Raw genomic sequence first — 27,057 nt, forward strand, 5'->3', positions numbered from 1 at the left:
CTGGATGTACCATACACTGGCAGCCCTCCGTTCCCGAGCATGCTTCAGGACACACTTTTAGGAGCCCACCACCATCTGGGCACGACAGCCCATTGCCTACCCTGTCCCCTGCCCTGACTCACCTAAGCCAAAGTGTGCCACGGGCTCCATCTCACACAGGTAGCCCGAACCCCCATCGATAATCCTCAGGTGGGCCCCACTCTTCTTGGTGTAGAGCACAACCTTAGCTCCCCGGGCGAAGGCCCCGAATCGGGTCCGAGGTACTACTCGAAGCCAGTTGTTGTTGAAGCCCTGCAGGTAGGGAGGAAGGCAGGTGAGTATCAGGGGGTGGGGGGCAGGAGGGGCAGGGAGGAAGGAAGGGGAGGGAAGGAAGGGGGAGCAGACAGAAGAGAGAAGGAAGGTGAAGGAGGCACAAGTTTGGAAAGAGGAACTGGAAGAATGAGGGAAAAGCCAAGAGGCTCAGGAAAAGCAGTTTTTGGAGAAGTGCCGGTGGACAGCGGAGGGGCCAAGAGCTTCTTTCACGAGGCAGCCGTTCTTGGAGGCTTATTGTGTGTGGCTGCGATTTATTTCCTGGGTTTCTATTTCCCACCATGCCGGGCAAGCAAGTATCTCTGCAGCGTCTGCCCTCGTCCACCTTAGACCCAGAGGAGCACACGGGGTCGCACTCCATGGGCCCCGGGGGCGCACTCCATGGGCTCCGGGGGCGCATGCGCACCTGGTTCCCCCGGAAGACAGACAGCGGCTGAGCCATGGACTCCCCGTGGGACAAGATGAGGTCCAGCATCCCGTCTCCATCGAAGTCTGTCACCACACCCCCTGCAACAAGGCAGATTTCACTCTGGCCATCGGCCAGGAGACCCAACAGGGAGAGGGGGTCCCGACAACTGCCCAGTCGTGCACATGCCCCACTGGGGGGAGGGGGGAAGCCGAGAGCACAGCATTGGGGCAGGAAGCGGGGTGGGGGGTAGGGAGCCTCTGTCCTCAGATTTCTCACAGCCGGCTCGTGACAGGAGATCATGAAAGGGGCTCCCTTTCCTTTCCCTGAACTCTGCATAGAGACAGTGGGTGCCAACCGCTCAGACCATAAGGACTTCTTCCTCATCTATCACACACGCCCTTTACTTTTGTAGCTGTTGTCCATATGTCATGTCTGCACATTCATGGGCTTCTGTGGGTCCTCATTACCACACACAGAGGTAAGGAGGGCAGATGGCATTATCCTTTCCATGCATGTGCAGGGTAGGACCCAGAAGGCGAAGCACCTCTTCCAAGACCACAAGTGAGGCAATGCCAGGACCGAGGCTTGGGACTCCCGTTCCAGTGCTCTTTCTCTGACACCAGACTGAATACCAAGAGGGGAAGGGTCAGATTGCAGGACCCGGAGCCTCTCCTTTCTATCCCTGCCTGGTGCCAGAGAACCTACCGCCCATGGATTTCCAGAGCCCCACACGGATCGTTGGCTCCCCTCTTTCCAGCCTGGGGCTCCCAGGGACTCACCCAACCCTCGGGAGCTGGCAGCCCTAGCCCTCTTGCCCTCATCCTGTGCCGGGGCAGAGCAGAGACAGAGGAGGGAAGGCTGGAGCCCCCAGGTGCCCTCACCTGTGCCCCGACCCTCAGGCTCTAAGGCATCACCGGGATTGAGCTCCTCGATGAGGGGGTCACCGTGTTCCCTGCGAATGACCCTGCAGGAGAGGAGACAGGTTGTTCCTGGATGACTAACGTCCCGGCATGGCACTTGCGGGCCCCCTGAACTCAGAGGTCCACTTTCTCCCGTCTCTGTCCCCTGAGCAGCCCCGGGCCCCACGTGGACGCCTACTGAGCCACCATCTGCTCACAGAGCCTGTCTACACCCTGCCTGTTCCCTTCCTGGGTTTTAATTTATGTTGGTAAATATTGATTTTTCTTTCTCTAATGGATGAGTTATAGACAGCCTGGGGAAGGGCAGTTGATAGATGGAGAAGGGGCAGGGACGCAGCTACCTTCAACTGACCTTCCCCTTCCTTCAAGTGGCCCTGGGTTTCTGAGTTCTGGGTGTAACTAGGATGCCACCTCCTGGGTGTAACGCTCAGATGCCACCTCCTTCAAGCCCTCCCTGATGGTCCTGTGGGAAGCAGGGCCTTCCTGCTCAGCCTTTGTCACTTCCTGCCTTGTGGTAAAACTCTGAGCGAGTGCCTCTTCTCTCTCCAGTGGGATGGGAGCTCTTCACAGGCTGGGACCACGTGTTACTGGTTCTCGCATTTTCCCGGGCACCTGGCACAGCGTGTGGCCCCCCAGGGAAGCTCTGCGCGCGTGTCTGCAGGAGGTGAGGATGAAGTCCAGCGGCAAAGAGGGCGGAAACGGGTCCCTTTGGGCTGTAGGGGCTCTATTTTAAGCTCTGAATCACGGCAATACTTGCTTCAGAAAAGCCCACTGTGAGCGTCTTGCTCTGTCTCTGCACTGAGCTCAATGCTAATGATGGCGATGAGTTTCCCCCAATTTTTCTCACTCGTTAGATTCTTATAGCCTTGGCTGCTCTGGCCTGGATGTGTGGAGCAATACTGGGCGAGCCAGGGGGCTAGGAGGGATCTGATCTCTACCCCCGTGACACTGCCGATGGCTCTTGTTTGCTCAAGTCAGAGTCACCAGCGGGCTGGGCTGTGGCCAGTGACTTCGGGTGGGGGGTTGGCAGGGATCCCCTGAGCTGGGGCCTGTGGTGGCCGGAGGGCAGGGTGCAGGGGGTCTGCCGTGGCGAGCAGCAGCCCTGGGAGAGCCATCTGTCGGTCCCAGGCATCTGTGCTGAGCTCACCCACGGGTGTGGACCGGGTGGAGGGCCGCGTGCCTGGATGCAGTCCGGCATGTGAGCTACATGTGCCTTGGCCTGCCAACAACCACAGTCCCTTTGACCTCCTGTGTACCGCAGGCTCTGCCACAGCTGGGTTCAGGATTAGGTACAGTGCAGTTAAGGGTTCCTAAGGACAAAGCCCAGCAGTTCCACTGCATCGATGTATTTGCCCATCAAATTCTTCGGCAGTGACTTCTGTGTGCTGTCTAGCGTGTGGGGGGCTGAGGCTGTGGTGTGTGTCAGGGAGGACAGAGCTCAGGGTCCATGACCACAGGGAGTCTCAGGCAGAGCTCCGAACGTCAACAGGGAGAGAGGCTGAGGGGACAGAGAGCTGGGCAAGCCCACTCGGGCTTCGGGCTTCCTGGAGGAAGGGCCGACTAAGCTGAGACCGGAAGATGAGTGTGGTCACTCAGAGGAAGAGGGAGGAGCAAGGGGCGGAGGGGGCGGCCTGCCTGAGGGTCCAGGCCGGGGACAGCCCGGAACTGAACAGAGGGACAGTGTCGGAAGCTCAGCTGTAAACGGAGAAATGGAGTGTGATCAGGTCGGGGACAAAACGGGGGGCTGTGGGATGAGTCCAAGAGAAGGCAGTGGGGGACTTCCAAAGGTTTCAAGTGGAAAAGGGGTGTGGTCAGATTTGCATTTTCAAACACCTTGCCGAAGGCTCCTGTAGAAATCCCCTTCAGAGCCAGAGACAGGAGCTGGGGAGCGGCATAGGGGCGAAGAGATGAGAACCGAGCAGAGGCAGGTGTCAATGTCAGCGGTGTGACCGTCGTATCCCGGCTGGCCTGGGAGAGTCCGTGTTGGCCCGCCGGCCCGCCGTTATCAACAGGACCCCTTACGCTCACTAAGCATCTGGTTCGGGTGATGAAATCCTTGGTTACCTCACTCCTCATTGCAAGATCGCAGGCTCAAGCACACGGAGGCTTTGAGTCCCCAGCATCTCCCACGAGGAGCCTGCCGTGTTCCATTCAGGGACAGAGACAGGTGGGGCCAAACCTGCAGGGTGGCCGCTGGAGCGACAGCCCCGACTATAGCCCCTCAAACTCTGGGCTGTGAGCTCAGGACCCATCTGGCTCTGGGACTTGGAGCACAGTCACGTGCCGGGGAAGTGGCTCACGCTGTGGCTGTGGGAAGGCCAAGACACTAACCCATGGGACCACTATGGGGTGACCCTGTCCTCATCCATGGCAGCCCCGGGCCAGCCCGCCCTCGGGCTGGCCAGAGGGAGGCTGGGTGGTGTGACAGAGCCAGGTGGGCAGGCAGATGGGGGAGGGGCCTGGGTCCTCAGGCCACAGTGATGAGATCACTAGACTCCCTTGTGCTCAGCGGTCCTGGCGAGTGACACTTTATTAGCCAGAGAAGGAAAGTAGTATCTCTGTTAACGAGCAATTGATCTTCCGCAATTAATCTGGAAGTTGTGAATAAGCTTTTTCCAAGTCGCCTAATTAGTAAACCTGGTGCCTTTGGGGGGTGATTACTTCCAGTCAGGATTGATGCTTTGTTAATAATCATATTTTAAAACATGCTTAGTCACAGCTCTTGCCTTTTATTAATAGTTGGGCCCCCTCCTGGGGTAGAGGATGGGGACCCCACGGAGCTGAGCCAGGTGACCGGGCCCATTTCCTGAATCCAAGGCCCCTTGCTCCCCTGCCTCCTCTCCCCACAGGCTCCTGAGCCCCAGTAGCATGTTTTAGGCTAGGAACAAGTTGTCTCCAACCACATGGGGCCCGAGGTTCCCCAACAGCAGTTCTCAAGCTTTGGTGTCATTAAGAGTCACCTGATGCCCAGTGCACTTGTTAAAAATAGAGGTTTCTGGGCCTCACCCTGGAAATTCTGATTCAGGAGATCTGGGTGGACCCCGGAATGTACTTTAAATAAGCACTTTGGGTGATTCTGATGCAATGGTCTCTGGGCCCCTCTAAGAGAAGTATTGCCTTCGAACTTCCAACCTTTCCTCCCCAGATGCAGGTGCTTGCAGATTCCTTCCATCTGTCAATCCCTTTTCCTGGTCTACCATTGATCGTCTCATCCAGCATTTCCCAAGAGATTTTTGCGGAGTACCAGTCCCAAGAATAAAATCTTTGAAAGAGGTGTCCTGTGGTCAAATCTGTTTGGAATACTCCATCTCCCTTTCAGAAATTAAAAACACTCATGCTTGTGTTAAAGGCTCTGAGAAGTCCTGCAGCCAGTAAATTTGCCTGTCTTTGCTAACCCCAGGCACACCCAAACAAACTTGACTCTGTAACTCCTTTTTGTGGTGATGTGGATTTCTCTCCCACAGAGCTTGGCTTCTGGGCACACATTGGGCCATGTCCCTCTGCCTGTTTCCCCCACAACAGCAGGAGGCCAGCTTCCTGCCCCAGTTCTGCCCTTCATTCCACAGCCTCTTGCTCAGTCCCTCCTTCCCTCCTCTCTGTTCCTTCATCAGGGGACCATCAGGAATCAGCCTTGGGAACTCCCCTCTGAGTCCTACACCTTGCTCCTGACTCCCAGCCCACGAGAGCGAGAAGTCACTGCCAGGCTGCAGTGCCTACCGGAAGAGACGGTTGGCTGAGGAGCTGCGGTGGGCGAAGTTGTTGAAAAAGATCTCCAGCTCCTGATCATTGTCAAAGTCAGCGGCGATGACGGTACGGACCGGGGATGGCATGGAAAATTTGGGCGAGGCAATGTCCTGACGGGGGAGAGGGTGCAGGTCAGCAGACATAGGTGTGTGTGTGTGCAGTCCAAGAGAAGAGACAGCCCACCTAACACCTCCTCTCTCACCTCCCCTGGAAGGGACCTGTGGTGGCAGCACCCAGGACCACAAAGACCCTGGGCTGCTTATAGGACAAGGAGGTGAGAGGAAAGGAACAGTCCCATTTCCCACCAGCAGAGCACCTGGCTGTTCCCTGGTCAGGGTCACATGCAGCCCTCCCATCGAGGTGGGGCAGATATCAGCATTCCCATTTTACAGGCAAGGTGAGGGTGTCCTGGGGGAGGGAGGGGAATCACCCATGGTCATGGCTAAGGATGGGGCGGTAGCCAGGGCTTCTGACTCAAGATGCTACGTCCCTTCCTCCTCTGCAGGAGAGTCAGAAGCGGGGGTTGGAGGGTGGGGGATGCTGGAAAGTGCTCTGCACTTGAATCCAGGCTTCTCTCCCGACTGGCCATGTGACCTTAGGCAAGTCATTAGCCTCTCAGGTCTCACTCTCTCCGTCCGTAACATGGGGCTAGGAATAGTGTGGCTCAGGCCGTGAGCACTGCGTGTAAAATGCCTGGGAAGCACTGGGCATGAACCAGATCCTTGGCTCCGGTCCTGGACTTGCTCGCGCCATCAGTCCCATGGAAGGCAGGAGAGGGGGCTTCTAGCTGTGTTTTGGCTGTTATCTTAAGTTTTTTTCCTAGAATCTTAAGTTTTTTTCCTAGAAGTCTTTTGATATTTTTGAGACCCTTGCTCTGGGGGTTTGTAGTATCAGATACACTTGCCTGGGGTTCATGGGGAGACCCCAGGCCCAGGAGAACCCAGCTTGGACCTTGAAGTGCTGACACAGCCTTGGAGGACCCGGCAAAGGGTCCCAGGGGTGGGACTTTCTTTTGAAAAAGAAGAAGAGGCATAGAGAGCAACCTTCTGGAAGGCAGCTATGCTCACCACTATACCACCAACGCGAGAGCAACCTTCTGTTTATAAGAATATTCATCACAGAATCTTAAAGATTCTAGCAGCCTGTCTGCTCTCAGGGCCCACCTGGAAAGGGTTGGGAAGGGACAGTTCATGTTTCTGGGAGCGCCCCTTGTGCCCACTGGCCTGGCCCTGCTCCTTGGCCTCTCACTGCAGGTCCTCCCTCCAACCAATGCAGGAAGGAGCCAGCCTGGGACAGCTGGTGAGTTGCCTGTTCTGGGGAGCCCAGGAGGGAGGTTGTCCCCATCAGCATGGTAATGAGGCTGATTAAGAGCCTGGCCACTTGGCCAGGGTGGGCTGAGCAGGGCCTTAAGAGCTGGAGAGAAAGGGAACTCAGGATCTCTAAGTCATTATTATTCTATTGATCCTATAAAAATGGAAACCTACATAGCTCCCTTGGGGTTCCCCCTGGACACCCGGGCTTCTGAGATAACGTATGTAAAGCGCTTAGCACAGTTCCTGGCACATGGAAGGCACCTGATACATGGGGCGTCTATTATCATTGTTATTGCTCCTGTGAGCTCTGGGGAGGGGCCACCAGGAGGCCGGGCCGTGTTCCTCAACCACAGCACACTGATGTTTGGGCCTGGATCATTCCTGACTGGGGGGGTGTCCTGTGCGTTACAGAACATTTGGCAGTACCCCTGGCCTCCGCCCACTGGATGCCAGTCACACCCCTCTCCCATTTGTGACAACCAAAAAGTGTCACAGACACTGTCCCCAGACATGTCAAATGTCCAGGGGAGAAAATGACCCCTGGTGGAGAACCTGAGTTAATACAAAAAGCTGGGGGTGGGGGTGCGCCTGGGTGGCTCAGTCAGTTGAGCATCTGACTCTTGGTTTTCGCTCAGGTCATGATCTCGCGGATCATAGGATTGAGCCCCACATGGAGCTCTGCATCTGGTTCTGCGCTCAGTGGGGAGTCTGCTTGAGCATTCTGTCCCTCTGCCTTCCCCCGGCTTGTGCGTGTGTATGCCCTCTCTCTCTGTCTCTAAAATAAATAAATCTTAAAAAATAACAAAAAGCTGAATAAGGATGAAAATCATCCTGGATCCCGGGATCAACTGCTTGAGTTCAGGGCAGGCCTCCTTCTCACCCAGAGAGCCCAGGTCTCAAGGGAGTGAGCCGCTGGGCCTGAGCGTCCCCAGGTGGCTGCTACAAGGGAGGAAGCTTGCGACCCAGACAGAAGGGTCCCAGAGACTCCCCTGGGACCATGAAGTATCAGGAAAATTCTTACGCCCACAGGGGACTTTGGCAAGACCTAGGTACCTCCAGAACCATCCAGACTCACTGAGATCAGTTTCAACCATCCTATGAGAGCTCCAGGAGAAAGCTCCAAACTCCAGCGCACCAGGGGGTGGCACCCAACAGTCCTTTTGAAGAATTCTTGGCATCGCAGTCTATTGACAGCTCAGGGAGGGGACACAGAGAGGGACTGGAGGTGCCCACCACCTGCCATTTGTCCTTAGGGGCCATGGGAGCTCCGGAGTCTCAGCTTTCCATGTGTCCCTCTCTTGCCCACCGCATCCTTAGCCAGAACTTAAACTTGAAAAAATCAGGTTTTCCAGGAGCTACCTGGAAAACTACTGCCAATCCAGGAATGAAGCCAAGAGCCTTCACTGCCTTGTTCCTGCCCACAGTGGGATGTTGCTCTCCCTCCTCTGCCAGTGGCTCTCCCTGCTCCGGGCACTAGAGATGGTACTGAAGCCCAGGCTGGACTCCATCGTCTTCCCCTAGATGTTGCCTTCACTGTGGCTGTCCTGCCTCCAGGCCCTGCAGAGCCACAAGCCCCTTCTCAGCCTGGTGGGAGGCACAGGCAAGGTGGCAGCCCTAGGACATGCCAGGGCCGCACACAGTGCTGTGGGGATGGGCGGGAGGGGACCGGGGAGGGAGGGCGAGGTTCCTTCTTACCCGAAAGCGGACCTTCCCATGGGCACTCATCTGCAGGTAGAGCCGGTGGGGGCCATTCCAGTTGCCGTAGACGATATCCACTTTGCCATCGCGGTTGAAGTCAGCCAGGGCGACACCTCGCCCGTGCTGGTGGGGGTCGTCCACACCTGGGGAGGAATGACAGGGACCCTCAGGGCTGCACCCCCTGCAGGCCCTAAAAACGCTCGCCTTGCTTGAGCTCCTTGGAGAGGCACAGGGAGGGTGACCCTTGCACCGACCCTGCCCTCCCAGGGCACAGATGGGGAGCCCCAGCGCCAGCTCAGAATTTCTCCCTGGGGGCAGGAGGTGGGACAGCCGTGTGGTTGCAAAGGGAACCAGACTTGCCTTCAGCGGCATCCACCCAGCAAGCACACAATTTTCACTCAGTTTTGGGGTAGCATGGGTGGGAGAAGGGGACATGCAAAGTCTGGAGGACCAAAGTCCCCTCCAGCCACTCCAACGCTGCCACTGGGGTATAGTAAGTTGGTCATCACCCATTGGCTTAAATCTCTCAGTGGCTCCCCAGTCTTGTTGGGTCAAGTTCAAGTGCCTGGGGAGCACAAGGCCCCCACCCTATCTGGTCTGGATCTGGTACCCCTCCCCTCCCCTCCCCCTCTTACTCATAAACTCTGGCGACCTGTGCTTCTGTCATTCCTTAAATGAGCCCTGCCCTTTCTGGCTTCTGGGCCTTTGCTCAAGTGCGGTTGCTGCTCCTGGAATGCTCTTTGCCTGGCTATTGGTTACCTGGTTCCTTGTTTTTCTGCTGTTCTCAGCTACTTTGTCACCTCCTCAGGGAAGCCTTCCCTGACCACTCCCATGAAAACAGCTCCTCCCAGCTACTTTGGTATTTGTCCTGACAGCCTTTCATTCTTTCCCTCCACTGTGCTGATCACATCGACCATCGGGTTCCTTTGTGGTTTATCTGCTTAGTGTCCGGTTTCCCCACGAGACCTTAAACTCCATGAGGTCAGGGGCTGTCTTCTTGTTCACCTGTATTCACGCAGCATCTGACCAGTAGTTTTCAGTAAATACTTGCTGAATGAATAAAGAAACATAAATAATTGGCTTCTGGGGATGTTGATGACAGCAGAGGAAATGACCACATCATAACATAGAAACCCACAGCGTGCCTTGGGAGCTCGGGGAAGAGAAGCCTGTGTGTCCAGTGTCGCTGGCTTCTGCTGTCCCTGCATCTGCCAGTGTCCACTGAGCTGACCCTGGTGGAGGACAGGGGCTGGCTTTGCCCAGAGGGATGGTCTGACCTCCCGGCTGCCCGAGGCAGATATGTTCCGTCAGGCCAAGCGTGGAGCGGAGAGGTGCTGGATGCTGGTTCTCAATACCCAGGCTGACTCTCTCAGAGGACAACTGCCGTTCGTCATTGGGCCCTCAGAGATGGGGTGGGCGACAGGACAAGATAATGGAGGGGAGAATCACAGAATCCAGGATCCAGGGTGCTCCTGTCAGCGGCAGCCACAGAACTCCCAGGGATGGGAACCAGCGGAAGGTGCGAGTGGGGCCCCCTGAGCACTTTGGATGCTGAGTACCCTCTCGGGGGAAGGAAGGCTCTGGACAATGAGTGGGAGGTGTGGGGAGAAGAGGCAGTGTGCCCTAGGCTTGAGGAAGAGGCTTTTCCAAGGAGGGGGGCAGCTTCTAATCCCTAGGATTAACACTCCATTAATTCTCTACAAAACTCCCCAGCCCAAATGTCGGTGGCCTTCTGTGTTGGCCCATTTCTCTCCTATCTACGAGGCACCTTGACAAGGAGCTGGTTCCCTTTCACGGGAATAATCGGTGCCAGGCCGCATTTCACAGCAGCATCTGTTTGGGTGATGAATGCCCTCTTGACATGTCTTGTTAAACCCCTGCAATCATTCTGACTTTCAATTACGGGCCTAGCACCTTTCCTCTCTCCTCCCGCCAGATACCTTCTCCCACTCCAACTTGCTCGCTCACCTCTGCTCCCATCTCTTTAACACCTTATCAAACCCTCTAGGTTTTCTCCACCACCACCTCCCCTTCATTTTATGATTTTTCAGCAATGAGAAAATTTGCTGCCAGAGTATATAGCCCTGGTGTGTGTGTGTATGTGTGTGAGCGTGCATGCCAGGTGGGAGGCCAGGCCAGGGGAGCTGCCTCCAGCTCTAGCTCTGCCCAGGAAGGAGGAGAGGGAAAGGCACGAGGCGAGTGGACAGGCTCCAAGCGGAGGGGCGGTGCTGGAAGTGGGCACTCCCAAGCCGAGAGCTGGGGGATTACAATCTTGTAAGTCAGGGAGGATGGATTGGCGGACGCTCAGGGATTTGATGCTTGCTGTCGGCTCTAGCTGGAGCTTGTAGGACCTTTGATCTATGTGTCTAATCCCCGCTCACCTCTTCTTCTGGAGGGTAGCGCTCGCCTCTGTGCTGCCCTGAGAGGGGCGAAATCAACCCTTTCATGGGCAAGGTGGGGAGGAAGTGGGTAGAGAGAAGTGGTCGAAGGGCAGGCTGATTAACACCCACAAACTTTCATTAAGTGTCCCTTCCACCATTCAGCAAGATTGACTTGGTGACCGTGGTGTGTCAAGAGTGAATAGTACAGCGCCCCGTCCTTGTAGACCTAGTTTATTCTAGCGACGTAGAAGCCTGATCGAGATGTGCGTGGAAGGGCAGTGTGAATGCAGATGAGGAAGTGTGAATCTCTGCCAGGCGGCCCAGGGGGAGGCAGGAAGGGCTTCACAGAGCTGAGTGCTGAATGATAAATAGAATTTCTGCAGAAGGAGAAAAGGGAGAAGGCACTTTCTAGTAAACAGAATGGCAGGTGCAAAGGCCCTGAGGTAGATGAGGGATGAACACAAAAGGAGGAAGGGGAGCAGAGCTGGGAGCCTAAAGTACTATTTTGTGTGGATTTTAGTCCCCTTACTTAGCTATTTGTTTATTCATCTGGTTTCCCCTCTAGAATGTCCGTGCCTATGTGCGTTATGTGTGGCAGGTAGGGTAGGATGGTACAACCTTCCTGGGATCAGCATCCCCAGCTCTAAGTACCACCTGGCACTTAGCAGGTGCTCCATAAATGGTTATTGGATTGAATTTAGTGATTAAGGTGAATGTGGGGAGGGGAACTGGAAAGAGGTGGCTTGGAGGGGAAATTAATGCTGAAGACTCAAGCAGGACTCAGAGGAACATGGGCTAAATCTAGTTGCTGGAAAATGGATAATGGTCAGGAGTTCCAGGCTCCCCCTCTTCCCAACAGCACATTTCCCCTGTGGCCGGAGCCTTGGGGGATACAGAATGGAAGGTGACAAACAATGTTCCTCTGCACAGTGGGCATGCTTCCTGGTCCTGGTCTCCTGGAGGCCAGTGTCCGAGGATCTGGGGCAGTGAGGGACCCAGGGCGGGGGCCACACTCACCGGCACTGGCAGCAGCATCCACGAAGGTGCCATCACCCTGGTTGTGGAAGAGGAAGTTGGGTCCATTCTCGTTGTCACAGAAGATGTCTGAGGCACTGCTGCTGAGGATAGGACCCACGCTGACACCGCGGCCCCCTAAGAGAGGACAGCAGCCCACAGTGAGTGGCAGAAGCAGAACCTCAGGCCTGTGAGGAGGATGGGTGGGCCTCAGAGGCCTTTGAGAAGCCACTGTGGCGAGGCCTCTGAAGAGCTTTGAGGACAGGGGAATGCTTCTCTGAGCCCAGATCTGGGCTTGCAGTCCTGTCAACGTGTGTAGAAGATGACTCAAGGAAGGATAAGGCAAGCGAGGGGCAAGACGGTGTCACTTTGTACCCAAGTCATGACCCCATGACCTACGGAACACAGAGGCCATCCTACAGATCCCTCCCTTCCCTTCAGAAGCTGACTCACAACGATCCCCCAGGCCAGATCTACCCACCACATTTTTTTTAAAAAAGATTTTATTTATTAATTTGACAGACAGAGATCACAAGTAGGCAGAGAGGCAGGCAAAGAGAGAGAGGAAGGGAAGCAGGCTCCCTGCTGAGCAGAGAGCCCCATATGGGGCTCGATCCCAGGACCCCGGGATCATGACCCGAGCCGAAGGCAGCGGCTCAACCCACTGAGCCACTCAGGCGCCCCTACCCACCACATTTTGATCAAGTCACAGATTTTCCTGACAACCCCCACCCCCACCTCGAGTCATCTGTATGCCAGTCAAGACACCAGGTATGCTCCTGGCCCAAGAACACAGGGGACTAGGCTCTGGCTAAGGCTGCAGGACATTTTCTTGACTTTGCTTGGTATAGTAAGCAACTGGGAACAACCTGTAAGTCCACCAACAACGATGGGCTGAATAGACTGGGCTGCATCCATAGGACGGACTGTTCTGCCGCCGCTGAAAAGACTGTACAGATCCATATGTGTTGGCTTGGAGGAGGGCCCATGACATACTGTTCAGTGAAAAAGCAATTCACCAAGTAATGGTATTGTGTCATCTTAGTTTTATTAAAAAAAAAAAAGAAAAAGAAAAAGAAGAAGAAAACACATGATATTTCTGGATATGTTCATGCAAGCTTGTCCTTGAGTTTGGGGGAAGTGGAAAGGCCACGGCCTTGCGTTGTTAACCCCAGGCTGCCAGATGAGGTGGGAGTCAGGGAGGGAAGGAGAGACAGGAGTTCGCCTTTTTTGGGAATGTCTTTGTGTTGTTTGGCTTGTTGTAACAAAATCGCTTCTGCGGTTGGAAAGGGAAGAATCCAATAATTGCATACTTTTTAAAAAAGGAAGAAGTCAAGCCAGCTCTACATTAGGGTTTAATGTCTCCAAGATCAAATTTGAGCTACCTGTGTCAACAAGTCCAATATGAAGACATCTGGGTTTTGAATCCATATGGAAGCCATAGCCCTGGTCCCTGGGAATACTGGGCAGAAGACAGTCTGACCAGGACAGGACATGGATTCTAGTCCCAGCACGGCTGTTTATAAGCTGTGTGACCTTGGGCAATTTATGGTATCCTTTGAGCCTCAGTTTCCTCAACTGTAAAATGGGAGTAGCATGACCTGCTTTTTCTATTTTAGGATCTTTACGAGGATCACGTGAGGTGAGACATGAAAGGGGTTTGTGAACCCTACCGTCCTGTTACTCAGAGTGAGGTCCCTGGGCCCACCATGGGGGGGCAAGCTTGTTAGGCAGAATCCCAGTCCCTCCCTGCCCCCCTGCCAGTCAGTACCTCTCTTCTAGCAGGACCCTTGGGTGGCTATGTGGCCAGTAAAGTTTGAAAGGTGTGGCTCTAACAGGCTGTTCAGTACAATAAGAATAGTTACCAGAAAACTCAGAAGAACTGTTGTCATTTGTTAAATAAGCAGGAGCTCAGGCAGACCTGAGTGATGTTGGGCGCCCCACCCCCCCACCCCCACCAACTGCCTGCCTGGCTCTGGCTGGGGAATAGGTTTCCATAAAGTGTGCTAAAGTGGGATGGAGGTTCACTTGGTTCCCGGACTCCTCCTGCCTTCTGGGAAAGGTCCCTGGAGGAAGTCATGGGGCTTTTCTCACCTGTGCAATGCAGCCTGCCCCCCAGGTCGGGAGTTAGGGGCCAGGAGGAGGGGATGGGTCCAACGGCAATGCCATTCCCCTTGCTCTCGTGGTTGAGCTCCAGAGAAACACAGGTAATCTAATTAGCTCTCCAGGAGAGCCCAAGCCTCCTGAAAATGGAGTCACTCAATCCACAGTAATCCTGGGTAGCATCACCTAACTCGGGGCGTGCAGTTTTCTTTCGGAAAGCCACAGTGTGGGGCGGGGAGGCTTCCGGATGCCTTTCCTAAGGCCAGCAGGAAGGGCTGCTGGGCTGTAACCTGGGCGCCACGTAGGCCCATTCAGAGAGGAGCCCTAGAGTGGCTGCTGACAGCTGTTCCCTGCCTCCATCCTGCCAGATTCCAAACCAGGGACAGGCTTTGGGCTTCGGTGAGGAACCCCGGGCCTTGCCTGGGCCCCCGGAAATTCCAGGTGGGGCTGTGGGACTTGCCACCGTGCAACTCCATCCTTCCTCCCCACTCTGGTGTCCTCCAATTTCCTCTCTGCTTCTGGCTCTCAAGCTGTGACACATTCTCTTCATTTTCTACAAAGCAGGTTATTTCCCTCTTGGACAAATTTCTAAATCTTTCTAATTAACTAATTGGGTTGGGTTGGAGCCTTGTACCATTTGTAACCTGTAATTATTAGAAAATTGCCATGGTAACCACACTACTAATTAGTGACAATTTATTGCCATGGCAACCGGACCATAACAGAGACGTTACCCACGACTCCCTCTTGGCAAGTTCGCCGCCCAGTTGGGGAGCAGGTGATCGACAATCAGGGAGCCAGCCCCTTGGGCAGCGGCCCCAGCAGCCTCAGGATGGAGAGCCCAGTTCGGGGCTGAGGCAGGGGCTGCCGGGTGTCTGTGCCCCTTGCTGCGCTGCAGAGGTGCGTTCCCAGGTGGAGCACGTAAATCTTCTCCAAACCAGTAACATCCATCCACCCTGCAGGGTCCATGACAGAGGTTCCCGATTCCGACTCTTCTCCCTGACGTTCTCCCCTCCCCCAACTCTCTCTCTCCCGAAGTTGAGCCCACGCCTTCTGGGGTCACCCAAGGGGCAGTGAGGAACTGCCTCAGAGGATGATGTCTCAGTAGGGAGTGAGATTCTACTTTACATCATTTCGTTCTTCTGTATCTGCGGTGGCTCGTGCTCTTGGGGACAAGCAGCTCCCCAGCTAGGGCTGGAGGGGCAGCCCCGGTGATGGGAAAGAAGACCGGATCAGAAAGTGTGCATGTGACCTTGGGCACATCAGCGGACCTTTCTGGGCCTCTGTTTTCTCAGTGCTAATGGGAGGCTGATCGTAACAACAGCTTCTTCTCATAAACTGTCATAAATATTAAGTGAGCTGGTTTTCGGAAGGTACTTTGGAAAATGTCAGGTGCCACATAGTCATTAGTTGGGACGATTTCCCACCTGCTAGGGGAATAAAATCTCCTTATTTCCCCAGCACTTGCAGGCTTCTAAGGCCTCCTTTTTCTGCTACTGGGTGCAAACGCAGCCTCCTGCCCAGCCCTGCCCGAAGGCTTCTCACTCTGCCCCTGAAGCTGGGTGGGAGAGGTGGAGTGACTGGGGAAAAAGCCTTCCCCTGCCACATTCTGGAAGCCCCTCTGATGATCCATCCAGTGGTCCTGAGTCCCACGGGGTAACCTCATTAACCCTCAAAAACTGCACCGTTAAACCCTGGAACCCTTGCACCGCAAAACCCCGAACCCTCTGGTGAGGTGGACCCAAGTCCAGTTTAGGTACAGGTGATCCATTTCTCAAATGGCATCTAGGCAGCCCTGGGGTGGTCGGCCGTCAAGTTGGATTGTATCTGAGAGCTGGAGTGGGTAGGGGCGATGATGGGAAAGCGAGGCCGCGTGGAATAAGGGTGGGGGTGGCATCCTGCTGGGGGCCGGAGGACCCAGGCACGAGGAGGCAGGAGTATTTGCCATGCTAAGGAAGAGCCTCTAGGTCCTTACTTGGGCTCTGCACCTGCTCTGGCTAAAGGAACTTGAGCTGTGTGCCCTCCAGGCCCTGGGATCCTTCCCCAGGATGCCTTCTCCAGGCTGAAACTCGGGACCAGCGTGGCTGGGAGTAGATACCAGGCCCATCTGGAGCCCATGCCAGTGGAGGGAGGCTTTGTGAGGCTCGTTGTCCCAAGAATCTGGACCCATGGGATTAATCTACTGAGACCTCAACAGAAATACAATTCTTGTGGATGCCAAGGCCTGCAGGCTGCCAAGAGCATCCAAGAAACTGTAGAAGAGTAACAAAGATGCTGGAAAACACAGAGGTGGAGGAATGGGCAGTGTGTGCGCGTGTGCGTGCTTGTGTGCACGGGTGTGTGGGAGAAGGGGTGTGAGGGTCAGGGCAGGATGGTAACAGGGTCTTTAATCCTAAATTCCCCCAAACATTCAAAGGTAGAATAATATGTGTCAGTGCTAGTGCTGCCACCCACGACCCCCTGTGAGCCGTCCCAGGACCTGGTAGGGTTCCGAGTACACGGGGTGGAGAGTATTAGACGCAGACATTCCACTCCTCCCTCAATCCTGGCAGCCCCTCCCTGTAGGATGCCGCCAGGGCAGTGGACAGGGGAATGGGCAAGGCTCTGAAGAAGCCCAGCTCATCTGGGCACCTGTTCTCCAGTCCCCTGTCCTAGGCACCATCCGCGTCTTATCCCACTGCCCCGTTTTCCAGGTGAGGAAACCAAGGCTCAAGGAGGGCAGCCAACAGGCCGCTGATCGCAGTCCAAACGCACATCTGAGTGACCCCAGAGCCTGGGCTGGCCCCAGAGGGTGTTCCCAAACCTTTCTACTCAAGCTTCCTCCCAACAGAAGAGGGAGCTGGACTCCTGGTAAGGCCCAGAGTGACCAGCCGCAGGCTTGACCTTTCTTTAAAATCTCTTATTTTAGCAGAAGAAACAGTGCACCATGATCACGTTTCTATTATAAGAGTATTTGTGTTTGTTTTGAAAGAAAAGTGATGTCCCTTCTTGTCAATCATCTAATGCATGGATACCACAATGTCCTGGGGCACTGGGTCCCCCTGGCAGGCCCAGGGTTGTAGTCCCCGAGGGAGTCCATCGAGGAGCCTGTCCCTCCAGTTCTGCCTGTCACATCCCACTGCAAGGCAGTGCCCACCTGCCAGCCTGGGAGGCTCTGTGGCCCCCTCTGTTGCCCGTGGTCAGCTCTCTGGAGTCCGCTGACGGGGAGCCGCCAGAGGCCTCAGCTGGGCTTTAGGCATCTCCTTCTCCTCCAGTAATGACTTCCTATAAATCAGATCTGCCCTCCGCTTTGTTCTACACTGCTCCCAGCCAACAGCAAAAATCCCCACCCCATATCCTAAAGCCACCTTCATTTTCTTTCCAAATTTCTTATAAGGATTCCTTAACGGCTGCCTTGCAGCCCAGACAGATGCTTCCTCAAGAGGTGAGGCCAAAATGCAGAGCTCCTGGGGAAGGGGTGGAGGCTGGGTCACTGGGGAGGCAGGGTGAAGATGGAGACCAATGGATTCCAGTGGAGGGGCATGAAGAACCCCGTGACTGTACCCAGGGCTGGAAGGTGGACAGGGGACCCCACGGAGACCACCTCCAGGGAAGCGGTGGGTGGGCTTGTTCTGGGCTGCACCTTGTGCCTGGCATGATGCTCTCTGCATCCAGCACCCAGGAAGTGCCCAGCAGACAGCCCTGGTGTCTGTCCTCCTGGGCACCTCGGATGAGGAGGGTGTTGCTGTCTGCTGCACTCCGAAGGTCCCGCCTCTGAGCCAGGCCTGTCCAATGCCTCCTTTCATTCTCATGCCCCCACTGCAGGTGAGAAAACTGAGGCCCACGAGGTTAATAAATGGCCCGTCGCTGCCTGGACAGGACGGGCGGCTGAGGCAGGACCTGTGGCACCAGATTCTGGTGCCACCTGTGCCACCAGACCATGGCACCAGGTCCTGTCCTCTCAGCAGCTCAGCGAGATGGTAGTTCAGACAGTGAGTTCAAGGTGCTTAAAGAGGCTGGGGGAGGTGCCCAAGGTCACTCAGGGCTGCAGAGGCCAGTGCAGAGTCCTGGTCCTTACATTCCCTCTACTTGGGTTCCATGCCAGGCCTTCTGCCACATGGATGACTAATTCTCAGGATTCCTTGTACCCTTCAGGCTCTTAGGGGCTGCAGGCATCTGGGAAAGTCGGGGCTTGGGATTCTCCTTGAACTAGGAGCCATGGGGGAGTGGGCTTTCCTCCACTCAAGTCAGCACCAGCTCAACTCAGCACCCTCGGTCCGCCAGTGGCCCTCCTGTCCCCCGAGAGCTGGCACACTGGCCACTAGATGGCACTGTGACCTAGCAGAGCAGCAGCTGCCAGCCAACTCGCTCCAGTCTGGAGAGATGGCCTCCCTTCCCCCGCGGGAGAGCAGACAGCACAGGGCAGGCAGCACCACTGGCCAGCCTGCCCACCGTTTGCCCGGGCCTCCCCCTACTGCCAGGCACAGCCTAGGCCAAGCAGTTGCTCGAGCCACAAAAACTGGGGGGTCCAAATCATGCCCTTGAGTGCCAATCCCTGGGGCTGTGTCCCGGGGATACAGCTCCTCCTGTATTGTGAGCTGGAGCTGGGAGGCTCCAGCTGGAGGTCACCAGAAAGGTTAGTGGATCGTGGCTGGGGCTTTGGGGGGTTGGGGCTCAGGACGCTAGTTTCTCTGCAAACCCTCTGTGTGACCTTGGGCAAGTCCCTTCTCCTCTCTGGACCTCGGTTGGCTCTTTTGTAAAACAAGAGGCTCTCTGAGGTCTGTCCAGCAGCTGGTGTTGTGTGGCTGGGCTCTGGGGACCTGTGGCTCCCGGGCTGCACATCTGGCTATGGCTGGCTTCCTCCAGGGCCTGCTCGTCACTGCCTGTGTCCCTCCCCTTCTCCAGGCCTCAGGGCCCGAGCCTGGAGCTGAGCTCTGGCCGTGTGCCAGAGACTCAGCAATCAGGCCAGGCTCCAGTGGCGGCCCTTACATTTGGGGTCCGTCCCTGGGATTCAGGGGGGTGCTTTGGGTTAGTTTTCCAGCCAGATGTCCATGTGTCATTAACGAAGTGACAACGGGGTCTGCGGGGTAGAGTTGAGGGGCTTGGCGGGCAAGGAAAGGGTGGGCTGGGGAAGGCGGGCAGACACAATAGTAACTTGGTGGGCCAAATAGGTTCTTCTCAGCCAAATGGCTTTTGGAAGTCTGCAGAGCCGCTCTAACGTGTCCTCTGGGCACGCCAGCTGCCCCCGCCTGCCTGTGTGCTCCACAGAAACTGCTGCCCCTTCCTTGAGCTGCCTGGTCCTTTCAGTACAGCCTGGCTCAGCTGGCTGCTGCTCCCATCCCCATCCGTCCTCCTCAGCTGTCTCCTCTTGGTCGCCTCCTGCCCCCTCCTCGGTTCCTGCCAGCCCCTCCGCCGATCCAGCCAGCACGAACAATGCCCCCTTCATGCTCCACCCCAGCCACAACTTCCTGAATTCTTTTATTCCATGTAGAAGCCTCTCTCCCCGACCTCGCCTCCCTCCAGCTCATCATTTTCAAGTACTTCATCTCCCCAGCCCACTCTCCTTCTCCTGCAGACCAAGGCACTTAATTGCCAAGCCAGCCCAATGCACAGAACTGGGAACTATTCAGAAAAATTGACGGTACAAATCTAGGCTGAAGCTCCTGCATGTTTATTCCTTTTCCCAGGAAAGCATGGTTTATTACTGACACTCAGCCAGGAAGTCTGCACGTTCACGTGCGGAGCTTGTGCGCGCTGGCATGGGGCTGGAGCTGTGCAAACTATTTTACTGTCTAGCCGTTTGTTCCCACAAACTTCGTCAGACAGGTCAACATCAATCTCTCCGTCTCAGCGAAGTGGAAATTTGGCTAGAGAAAGGCATTATAAACTCATGAGAGGCTGTGACAACCCTTTCTAGGTAGGGCTTTGAGAATTGGCTACCCACGCAGGTGTATGGGGGCAGAGGGATGGCCCAAATGACCCCCTCCCACCCCCCACCAACCAAGCATCCTTCCGGGCCCAGGATTTGGATTGGGGTGGGCTGGCCCTTTGGAAATCTGTTGGGCAAGCTGGGACGGAGAGATCAGGAAGGTCAACCAGCAATGGGATCTCTACGTCCAGATGACAGGACCAGGACAAGGGAAGCCGAAGTTCACGTGAGACGTGGCTGTGCACAGCTCTGGCTTCCTGGTTTCTGGCACCCGGAGCAGGAACCGGATTGCTCTGTAATCAGCAGTCTATTGGCAGTTTATCAGAGTTTAGTCAGCAGCCGTGCTCGAATTAGAAAAACAGCCTTCCCTAGAAAGATCTCCCTATCAGAGACTCTGACAATAGGTCCCCCATCCAGAGAGGTGTGTGTATGTGGGGAAGGGGGCATGGCTTCAAGAAAAGGGGCCGGAGAGGTTTTGGAACAAGAACACAATTCTTTGAGCTCAGTTATCCGAGACGGGACCCAGCTGAAGCTTAGGGATTTAGCACTCAATTCCTGGCTGCTTATGTATAAGTAAATAATTTCATCTGCTGTTTGGCAATAAAGAATGCTTTAAACCTCGGCCTTTGTGATTTGTCAGTTTTCTCCTCCAGAACGTGTTCGCCCATCATTTGGGTTACAGCGGGGGATGGGGCAAAAGGTTCTGGGGATAGGATGTTACAGTGTTCTCATCCTATGTCTCACGGCCCCCACGGGGTCCCCCAAAGCCCACGCCTGCCAGATCGCTCACTAACCCTTGGAGAGGCAGTGTTGCAGGAGCCGCCGGCTGGGGGTGGGTTGGGAAAAAAAGCCTTCATCCTCCCCTCCCAGGGACACAAACCCCTCTTCTCCCATGGTCGCTGATGATTTAGACTCAGCCTTGCCGGGCCCAGCCCCCAGCCCCAGGCCTCCCGCCCTTCCAACTCACAGCACCCCGGCCCGCCACCCCGCCACCTGGTGTCACTCTGCCTACCTGTGTATTTGCTGACCCCAGCCTCAGCAGCCACATCTCTGAGCGCCAGAATGCCCTGGGAGAGGTCACTGGCCTCGGGGTCCATTTCAATGAGGGCGTCAGGGCCCACGTTACCGTAGGCATAATTGGCAATGTAGATAGAGTAGCGTCCAGAGCCCTGGGGAAGAAGGGAAGGAGGGTAGGTGAGCAGGCCCATCTGGGCTCGTCGTGGTCTCTTTCCAAGAAAGGGGCTCTCCCTTTCCTCGTGTAGGACCATGGGTCTTTTTGGCTCAGCTTCCTCTCCCTGGGGTCTGGTGTGAAGGGCCTTGCGGGCCTTGGGGGGCCCAACTCCAGAATCACTTTTCCCCGAGGCTGCAGACTGCACAACACCACCACCCCCCTTCCTGCTCTGCCGATTCCTACAACAAAGCAGCCCGGCTTCTCCTTCTATCCTGTTCCAGAAGAACACATCCCTCCCTCTCCCCCACAACCACCTTTTTATAGACAATTTTCTAATGTGCCTCTCTCCAGCTGAGCTCTCTCCAGCTGCCAGCCAGGGTAGCTGCTCAATAAATATTTGCTGATTGATTGATCTACCAATTCCCATTATTCTCAGTCTCTCTCTCTCCCATTCAAGCTCACCCCAGCCAAGATGACAAGCAAATTCCAGAGTCATCTCCCTCCCCACCTCCCACCCTGGATTCCTTCATTCTGCTATTTCGATGGCCTAAGAGGCTTGGATATGCAGGGGGCCCCCCTTCCAGTTCCTCTGTTTGCCCACATTACCAGAAAGGAATAGTGTATTGCTTCTGCCTTTGTAACGCTGTCTCAAACATTTTTTGCCTTTGCATCCAGGAGAAGCCCTGGGCACCAGCTCCTCCTTGCTACCATCCTTGTCTGCTCTGGTCTGAAACCCCACTGACAAACGCTTCTTGTCTGCCTGTTATTAGAACCGTGTCATTTTTTCAATGGATGCCTCCTTTCTCCCCAGAGAGCCACCTGTTTTCTGCATCCGAACAGTTTTCCAGCTTTCCCCTCATCCTTCTCATCATTTTCCTCCAACCCATCAGATAGCAGATATTTCTTGAGCTCCAACTACCTGCAGCGCATTCAGCTCTAAATGTCCCCAAGACAACATCTTCGCTCTCCAGTTGCTTGTCACCTTGTTTAAACACAAGCTAGAAACGCGAAACAATGCGAGAGAAACAGCTGAGTTCCAGGCCGCTCTCTTCTCTGCCCTTGGCCCGCGTGGCTGACTTCGATTTCTTCCCCAACTGAACCCCCCTCCCACCTAACCGATCACTGGCTTTATCCCTTCCGTGGGAATGTTTTCTTTGGGGGAGCTGACGAAGAGCTACTTGAGTCTGACTGACTTTGAGGCTGAGGCCAACAAAGGGGCTCACGGTCTCCTGAGGGAATGCGGACACGGCAACCGTAATACAAGAACATATAGGATTCAGAGAACACGTAAGTTAACGATCCCGGAAATAAAATTTTTAAAAAATGTGAACTAGACTGGAATTAAATTTTTTTTTTTTTTTTAAAGAGAGGGAGAGAGACTATGTACAGCATTTGCTCATGTACAGAAGAGGGGCTCCCAGAGGAAGGAGCACTGAACCGGCAGAGTTCAGAAAAGGTTTTCTAAGAGGTGTCTCAGCCAGGTGAAGTGTGCAGGAAAGAACCTTCCAGGCAGAAATGATACTCTACAGAATGATGTATGTAGGGAAACCACAAGTGGTTCGTTCGGTGTTGCCGGAATAGAAAATGCAAGAAAGGGCGTGTGGGGGGCTGGAGAAGGAGGAGGCAAAGATATTCCCTAAAGATGCCGATGCCCCCTCTGCTTCAGTTATCTGAGGCTCCGTCCTGCTGCTGGGACACTGTGCATTCCCAGCCTTGTCATTCAGCAGCACTGCTGTCATGGGGGAGCAGGTCAGAACTGCAGACTCTCGGTGGCCTGTCCCCTTTGCCAGGCCCGATGAAGCAGAATCTGAGTTTTCACACCACCCCCATGGGATCCCTGCACAAAACCGAAGTTCGAGATGCAGGGCTTCATGGCACAGCTTCGTGACTAGGGGAGAACTTTGAGAGGCACCTGCCGGTGGCAGGAGCTCGGCGTATGTGCGTGGAATGATCGGATGAAGACTAAATGAAAGGGGCCGAAGGGGAAAGTGTGCCATCCCCGGGCCCACGCCTGACCCTACCAGCTGTTGGCAATCCCCGCCACAAATGGGCAATTAAGCCCCAATGAACTGAAAGGCACTTGGCTGGAAATTAGGATGTTTATAAAATTCCATTATACCTAGTTCCTTTCTTCACTGTATGGGGATTATAAAAGTTGACAAACATAGGTGCGTTACGATGGCAGGGGACTGCAGAAATTTGCCGTGTGGCCTTGACTACAGTCACCCTGGGACAGTGAGGGGGCTGCAGAGATGAGCCCGGGGAGAGGCTCCCCAGGGCAGTGGGGTCCCCCTTCAGTCTACATCAGAATCACATGGAGCTCTTGTTCAACCGTAGATGCTGGGTCTCATCCTCCAAGTTTCTGATTTGGGAGCTCTGGGGTGGGGCCCGAGAGTTTGCATCTTGAACAAATTCCCAGGTGAAGCCGATGCCGTTGAGTCAGGAACCACACCTGGAGAGCCACGGTCTAGGGATATTAGCCTGGTCCCGGTCCAGACTCTGCCCCTCTGTGGCTTTGTCCTTGGACAGTTTCCTCACCCACTTTGGCTGCGTCTCCTCGTGTGTTAAAGGGGATTCATACTCCCCCTGCTTCCTGGCAGGGTTGTTGAGAAGATGAAATGAGACAACACATGTGAAAGGTCTCCAAGAGATAAAAATGCTATATAAACATGAGGCATAATCATTATTGATCGGGGAACGCTTCTTGTAAGAGATCAGCTTTGAGCTGGATCCAGAAAGGTGGGTGAGTGATGAGGCGGCTGCAGACAAAGGGCAGGCGAGGGTGTCAGGTTTGGGGCCTAGAGGGGACGGGGGCAGCTGGAGACAGGACAGGAAGGGCATGTGGTAGGGTTGAGACCTTTACCTGAGGGACAGCTGTCCCACTACGGCCTGCGCCAGAGTCACCTGCAGGGCTCACTCAAACCCAGACTTCTGCCCCCCTCCCCCGCCCCGTGGATTCAGACACAGTAGGTCTGGAGGAGGGAGTGCGGGTCCTTTCCGACAATGTTGCTGGTGCTGCTGGTCCGGAGACCACACACTGGGAACAGGTCAACTAAAAGGCATCAGTGCTGGGGGGTGGGGGTGCTGTGGGGCTGAGAAAGGGGTAGGTGAACACTGTAACAGCACCTGTGGTTAGAAATTGGTGACTGACACTGGTTCACCCAGGGGCAAGATCTCCGTGGGACAGAAAGGCGTCTGATTCATTCTCAATTTCTCTTTGTCAGCCATTTTACTACGTTGACCAAGGTCAAGTTTCTTAATTGCTGGAAGCCTTAGTTTCCAGATCTGTCAAATGGGGATAATGACAGCAGATACCTCGTAAGCCTATTGTGAAGAATCAGTAAATAACGTGAATAAAGCCCCGAGCTCAGGGCTTGGTGTGCTGCTCTCTCATTACGGTTAACGGTCATTATTGTTAAGATTGCTTCTGTGTTTCCTATACTGCGCAGCATCCCAGAGTGGCCATGACCTGGCTCTATTCCCCGCCCCCCTCCAGTTCTCAGGACCCAGGGTGGCAGTGGTGGCTGGACCCAGAAAGGAGCCCCTCTCCTGGTGGCAGACCCTGTAGGGTTTTTTCCTAGTTCCCCGAGTGCCTGCATGCCAAAGCTTTTTGTTGTTGTTTTTTCTTTCTTTCTTTCTTTTTTTTTTTTTTTTTTGTATTTCACATGGTGCCTTTGTCCTGTGGTTAAAAGAGTGGGCGTGCACATGACCTTGTTAGGACAAAGAGTGCATCTCTTTGTGATTAACCTTCAGGCCCTGTCCCCAGCTCAGAGCTGATTCTCACCTTGGCCAAGTGTGGGAAGCCTTGGTTCCGCAGGAGCGAGGCAGGAAGCAGGAGGCTGGCAAGAGGCTCCCGGCAGCGGCCAGGCCTGGCACCCTCCAGACAGACCCTTCTCACTCTTTTGAGGCAGCTCAGAGAGCCACGGCCTCCTCCTCCCCTCCCACCAGGCAGGAGTCCAGGTGGCAAAGATTCAGGTCAGGGCTAAATGTGGCTTCACAGCCCAGCTTGGCTTCTTTTCCCAGCACCAGCTTGTTAAGAAATAAATATTTATACCTGGCACCTGCCTTCTCCCAAGGCCTGGAGGCCCCTGCTGTGAAGATTCACGCTGAATCCCCAATCCCCTTGGTTGCCATCTCCATCCTGAAACTAGCCAGGCCCCTAGCCCCTTGCCCCTGCCCCCGGAATGGAAGCTAGACAGCAGCTGGGCCCCTGATTTACTGACGCCTGTCTCTAAAGCCAAGGAGGGGGCAGCAGGGGAGCGGGTGACAGGAGGGATAAATGGCCTCCACCACCAAGCTCAGGCTCTAGCTGGGGCTGCTGGGACGCAAGCCTGGGCTGGAGCCACCCACTGGGGCAGGTGGCTGTCTGCTCCTGCCCCTCCCCTTCCGCCTTTCCTCCCTACCTGCTTTGGCTTGGCACCTGCCATGGGGGGAACTAGCAGGCATGAAAGCAGTGACCGAGCTACTGATTAACCAGAGGACTGGGACATTCAGGCCACCCTCCTTCACCCACTAACCAATCTTTTTGTCATTCCTTCACCGTTCCACAAATATTTTCAGCAAGAGCCATATGGCTCAATGCCTGGCACATAGTAAAGGCTTAATAAATATTGGCTGAATGACTGAATGATCACAAGGTTTAGAGCTAGAAGAGTCTGATTCATGTCCTAGTCACACTGCCAATCTCGTTGGGGGCCTCAGGCCAGTTAGTGCCTAAGCTGGGCCTTAGTGCCCTCCTCTGCCCAATGGGCATGGTGAGGACAGCCCCTGACCAGTTTCCTGGCTGGTTGCTGGGAGAGCCTCAAGGGAGAAAGGATGTGAAAGCAGATAGTAACTCACCCTGAAAATCTTGTCAGTATTTAGCACCTGCTACATGCAAGGCACTGTGGGGGGTGCATCTTTGGGCTCTGCCCTGGACAGCCCCGCTCTGTCGGGCCATGTCTGCCTGTGGGCTTCCTTCCATGTCCCCTGTGAGCTCTCACGTTGCTGTGTGGCCCCCTCTTCTCCCCAGACCCCCATGCACCCCTAAGCTCACCGTCCTGTCCACGCAGGCCACGGAGCGCCCGGCAAAGAGGCTGGCCACACCGCGGGCCACGTTGACCTCGTCACTGAGGATGTCTTCCCAGCGGTTGTTGCGGAACTTGAACAACTTGTCCGTGTACGTGGCCACCCCTGGAGAGAAGAGGAAGGGAGGCTGGTGGATGGTGGCCCAGTGTGCAGGTAGGTTTCGCGACACCTGCCACAGGTGGTTGGGGCCACAGGTAGACAGGTGATCGAGGCAAGGTGAGCGCTCCCCACAGCAGGCGGGTGAGGCTCTCTCTGTCTGGGGGGCGCTGGGGTATTTTCGGTTGAGATAAGAGACTGGCTTATGAAGGTCTGGCAACCCAGGCCTCAGTAGCCACAGATCTACTGTGGGTCTGAGATGACCCTCAACAGCGGGGTTTACACCTGGCCCTCTACTCCTGCGCCGACCGTACGGGAGATCTGAGCTTGCTGATATTCCAGCACCCAAATCCTACCCAGGATGTCTCTTTCTCCGGGACCTTTTCCTGCATTCTCTGCTGGATCACAGGACCTCATTTGGGTCTGAGAAGAAACAGTGCTGGTTGGTAGCTGGGGCTCTAAGCCCAGATCCAGAAAGGGGCTGGAGGTGGAGCTCTGACGGACTTGTCGCCCACCCCCAGGGGCACCTGATGGCAGTAGGGTCAGGGTCAGTGCCCAGGTGGGGTGAAAGGGGTGAGCAGCCCTGGGAGGCCCTCAGGGGCCGGGGTCTCCACCCCTTTCAGAGCTGGATGGAGGCCGAGGACCGCCAGCTTAGGGAGTTGCACGCATGGCACTGTGCGGTTTATTTTGGGGAAGATCAAAGAACTCCTGGTGGCCAGAGGCTCAATCCCTTGTAAGACTACTTAGAGAGCTCCACTCTGCCATGACCCCTAGTTGGCTTCTTGCTCATGTGAGCCCCAGAGCGTTCGTATTTTGGGAGGGGTCATGTTCCACGCTCAAGGGCTGGCATAGGAAACACAGGAGAGACAGCAAAGGGGCAGCTGTAGGAAGCCAGGAATGTGAGCTGGGGGACGAGTGGCCCTA

At 55.2% G+C, this 27,057-nt stretch overlaps 1 protein-coding gene across 1 annotated transcript in view; it reads right to left on the reverse strand.

Moving 5' to 3' along the window:
- Window positions 1–27,057, reverse strand: part of CRTAC1 (cartilage acidic protein 1) — a 52,550-nt gene that overhangs the window by 12,991 nt on the left and 12,502 nt on the right. Inside the window, exons 3-10 of the mRNA XM_044236839.1 lie at window positions 26,006–26,142; window positions 20,812–20,968; window positions 11,792–11,926; window positions 8,391–8,536; window positions 5,356–5,492; window positions 1,600–1,682; window positions 716–816; window positions 123–291 (exon numbers count right to left, since the gene is read on the reverse strand). Coding sequence (XP_044092774.1) covers window positions 123–291; window positions 716–816; window positions 1,600–1,682; window positions 5,356–5,492; window positions 8,391–8,536; window positions 11,792–11,926; window positions 20,812–20,968; window positions 26,006–26,142 — 1,065 coding nt within the window. The remainder of the gene's footprint in view (window positions 1–122; window positions 292–715; window positions 817–1,599; window positions 1,683–5,355; window positions 5,493–8,390; window positions 8,537–11,791; window positions 11,927–20,811; window positions 20,969–26,005; window positions 26,143–27,057) is intronic.

Source organism: Neovison vison, chromosome 2 (genome assembly GCF_020171115.1).
Source record: "Neovison vison isolate M4711 chromosome 2, ASM_NN_V1, whole genome shotgun sequence".
In the NCBI taxonomy this organism is placed as follows: domain Eukaryota; kingdom Metazoa; phylum Chordata; class Mammalia; order Carnivora; family Mustelidae; genus Neogale; species Neogale vison.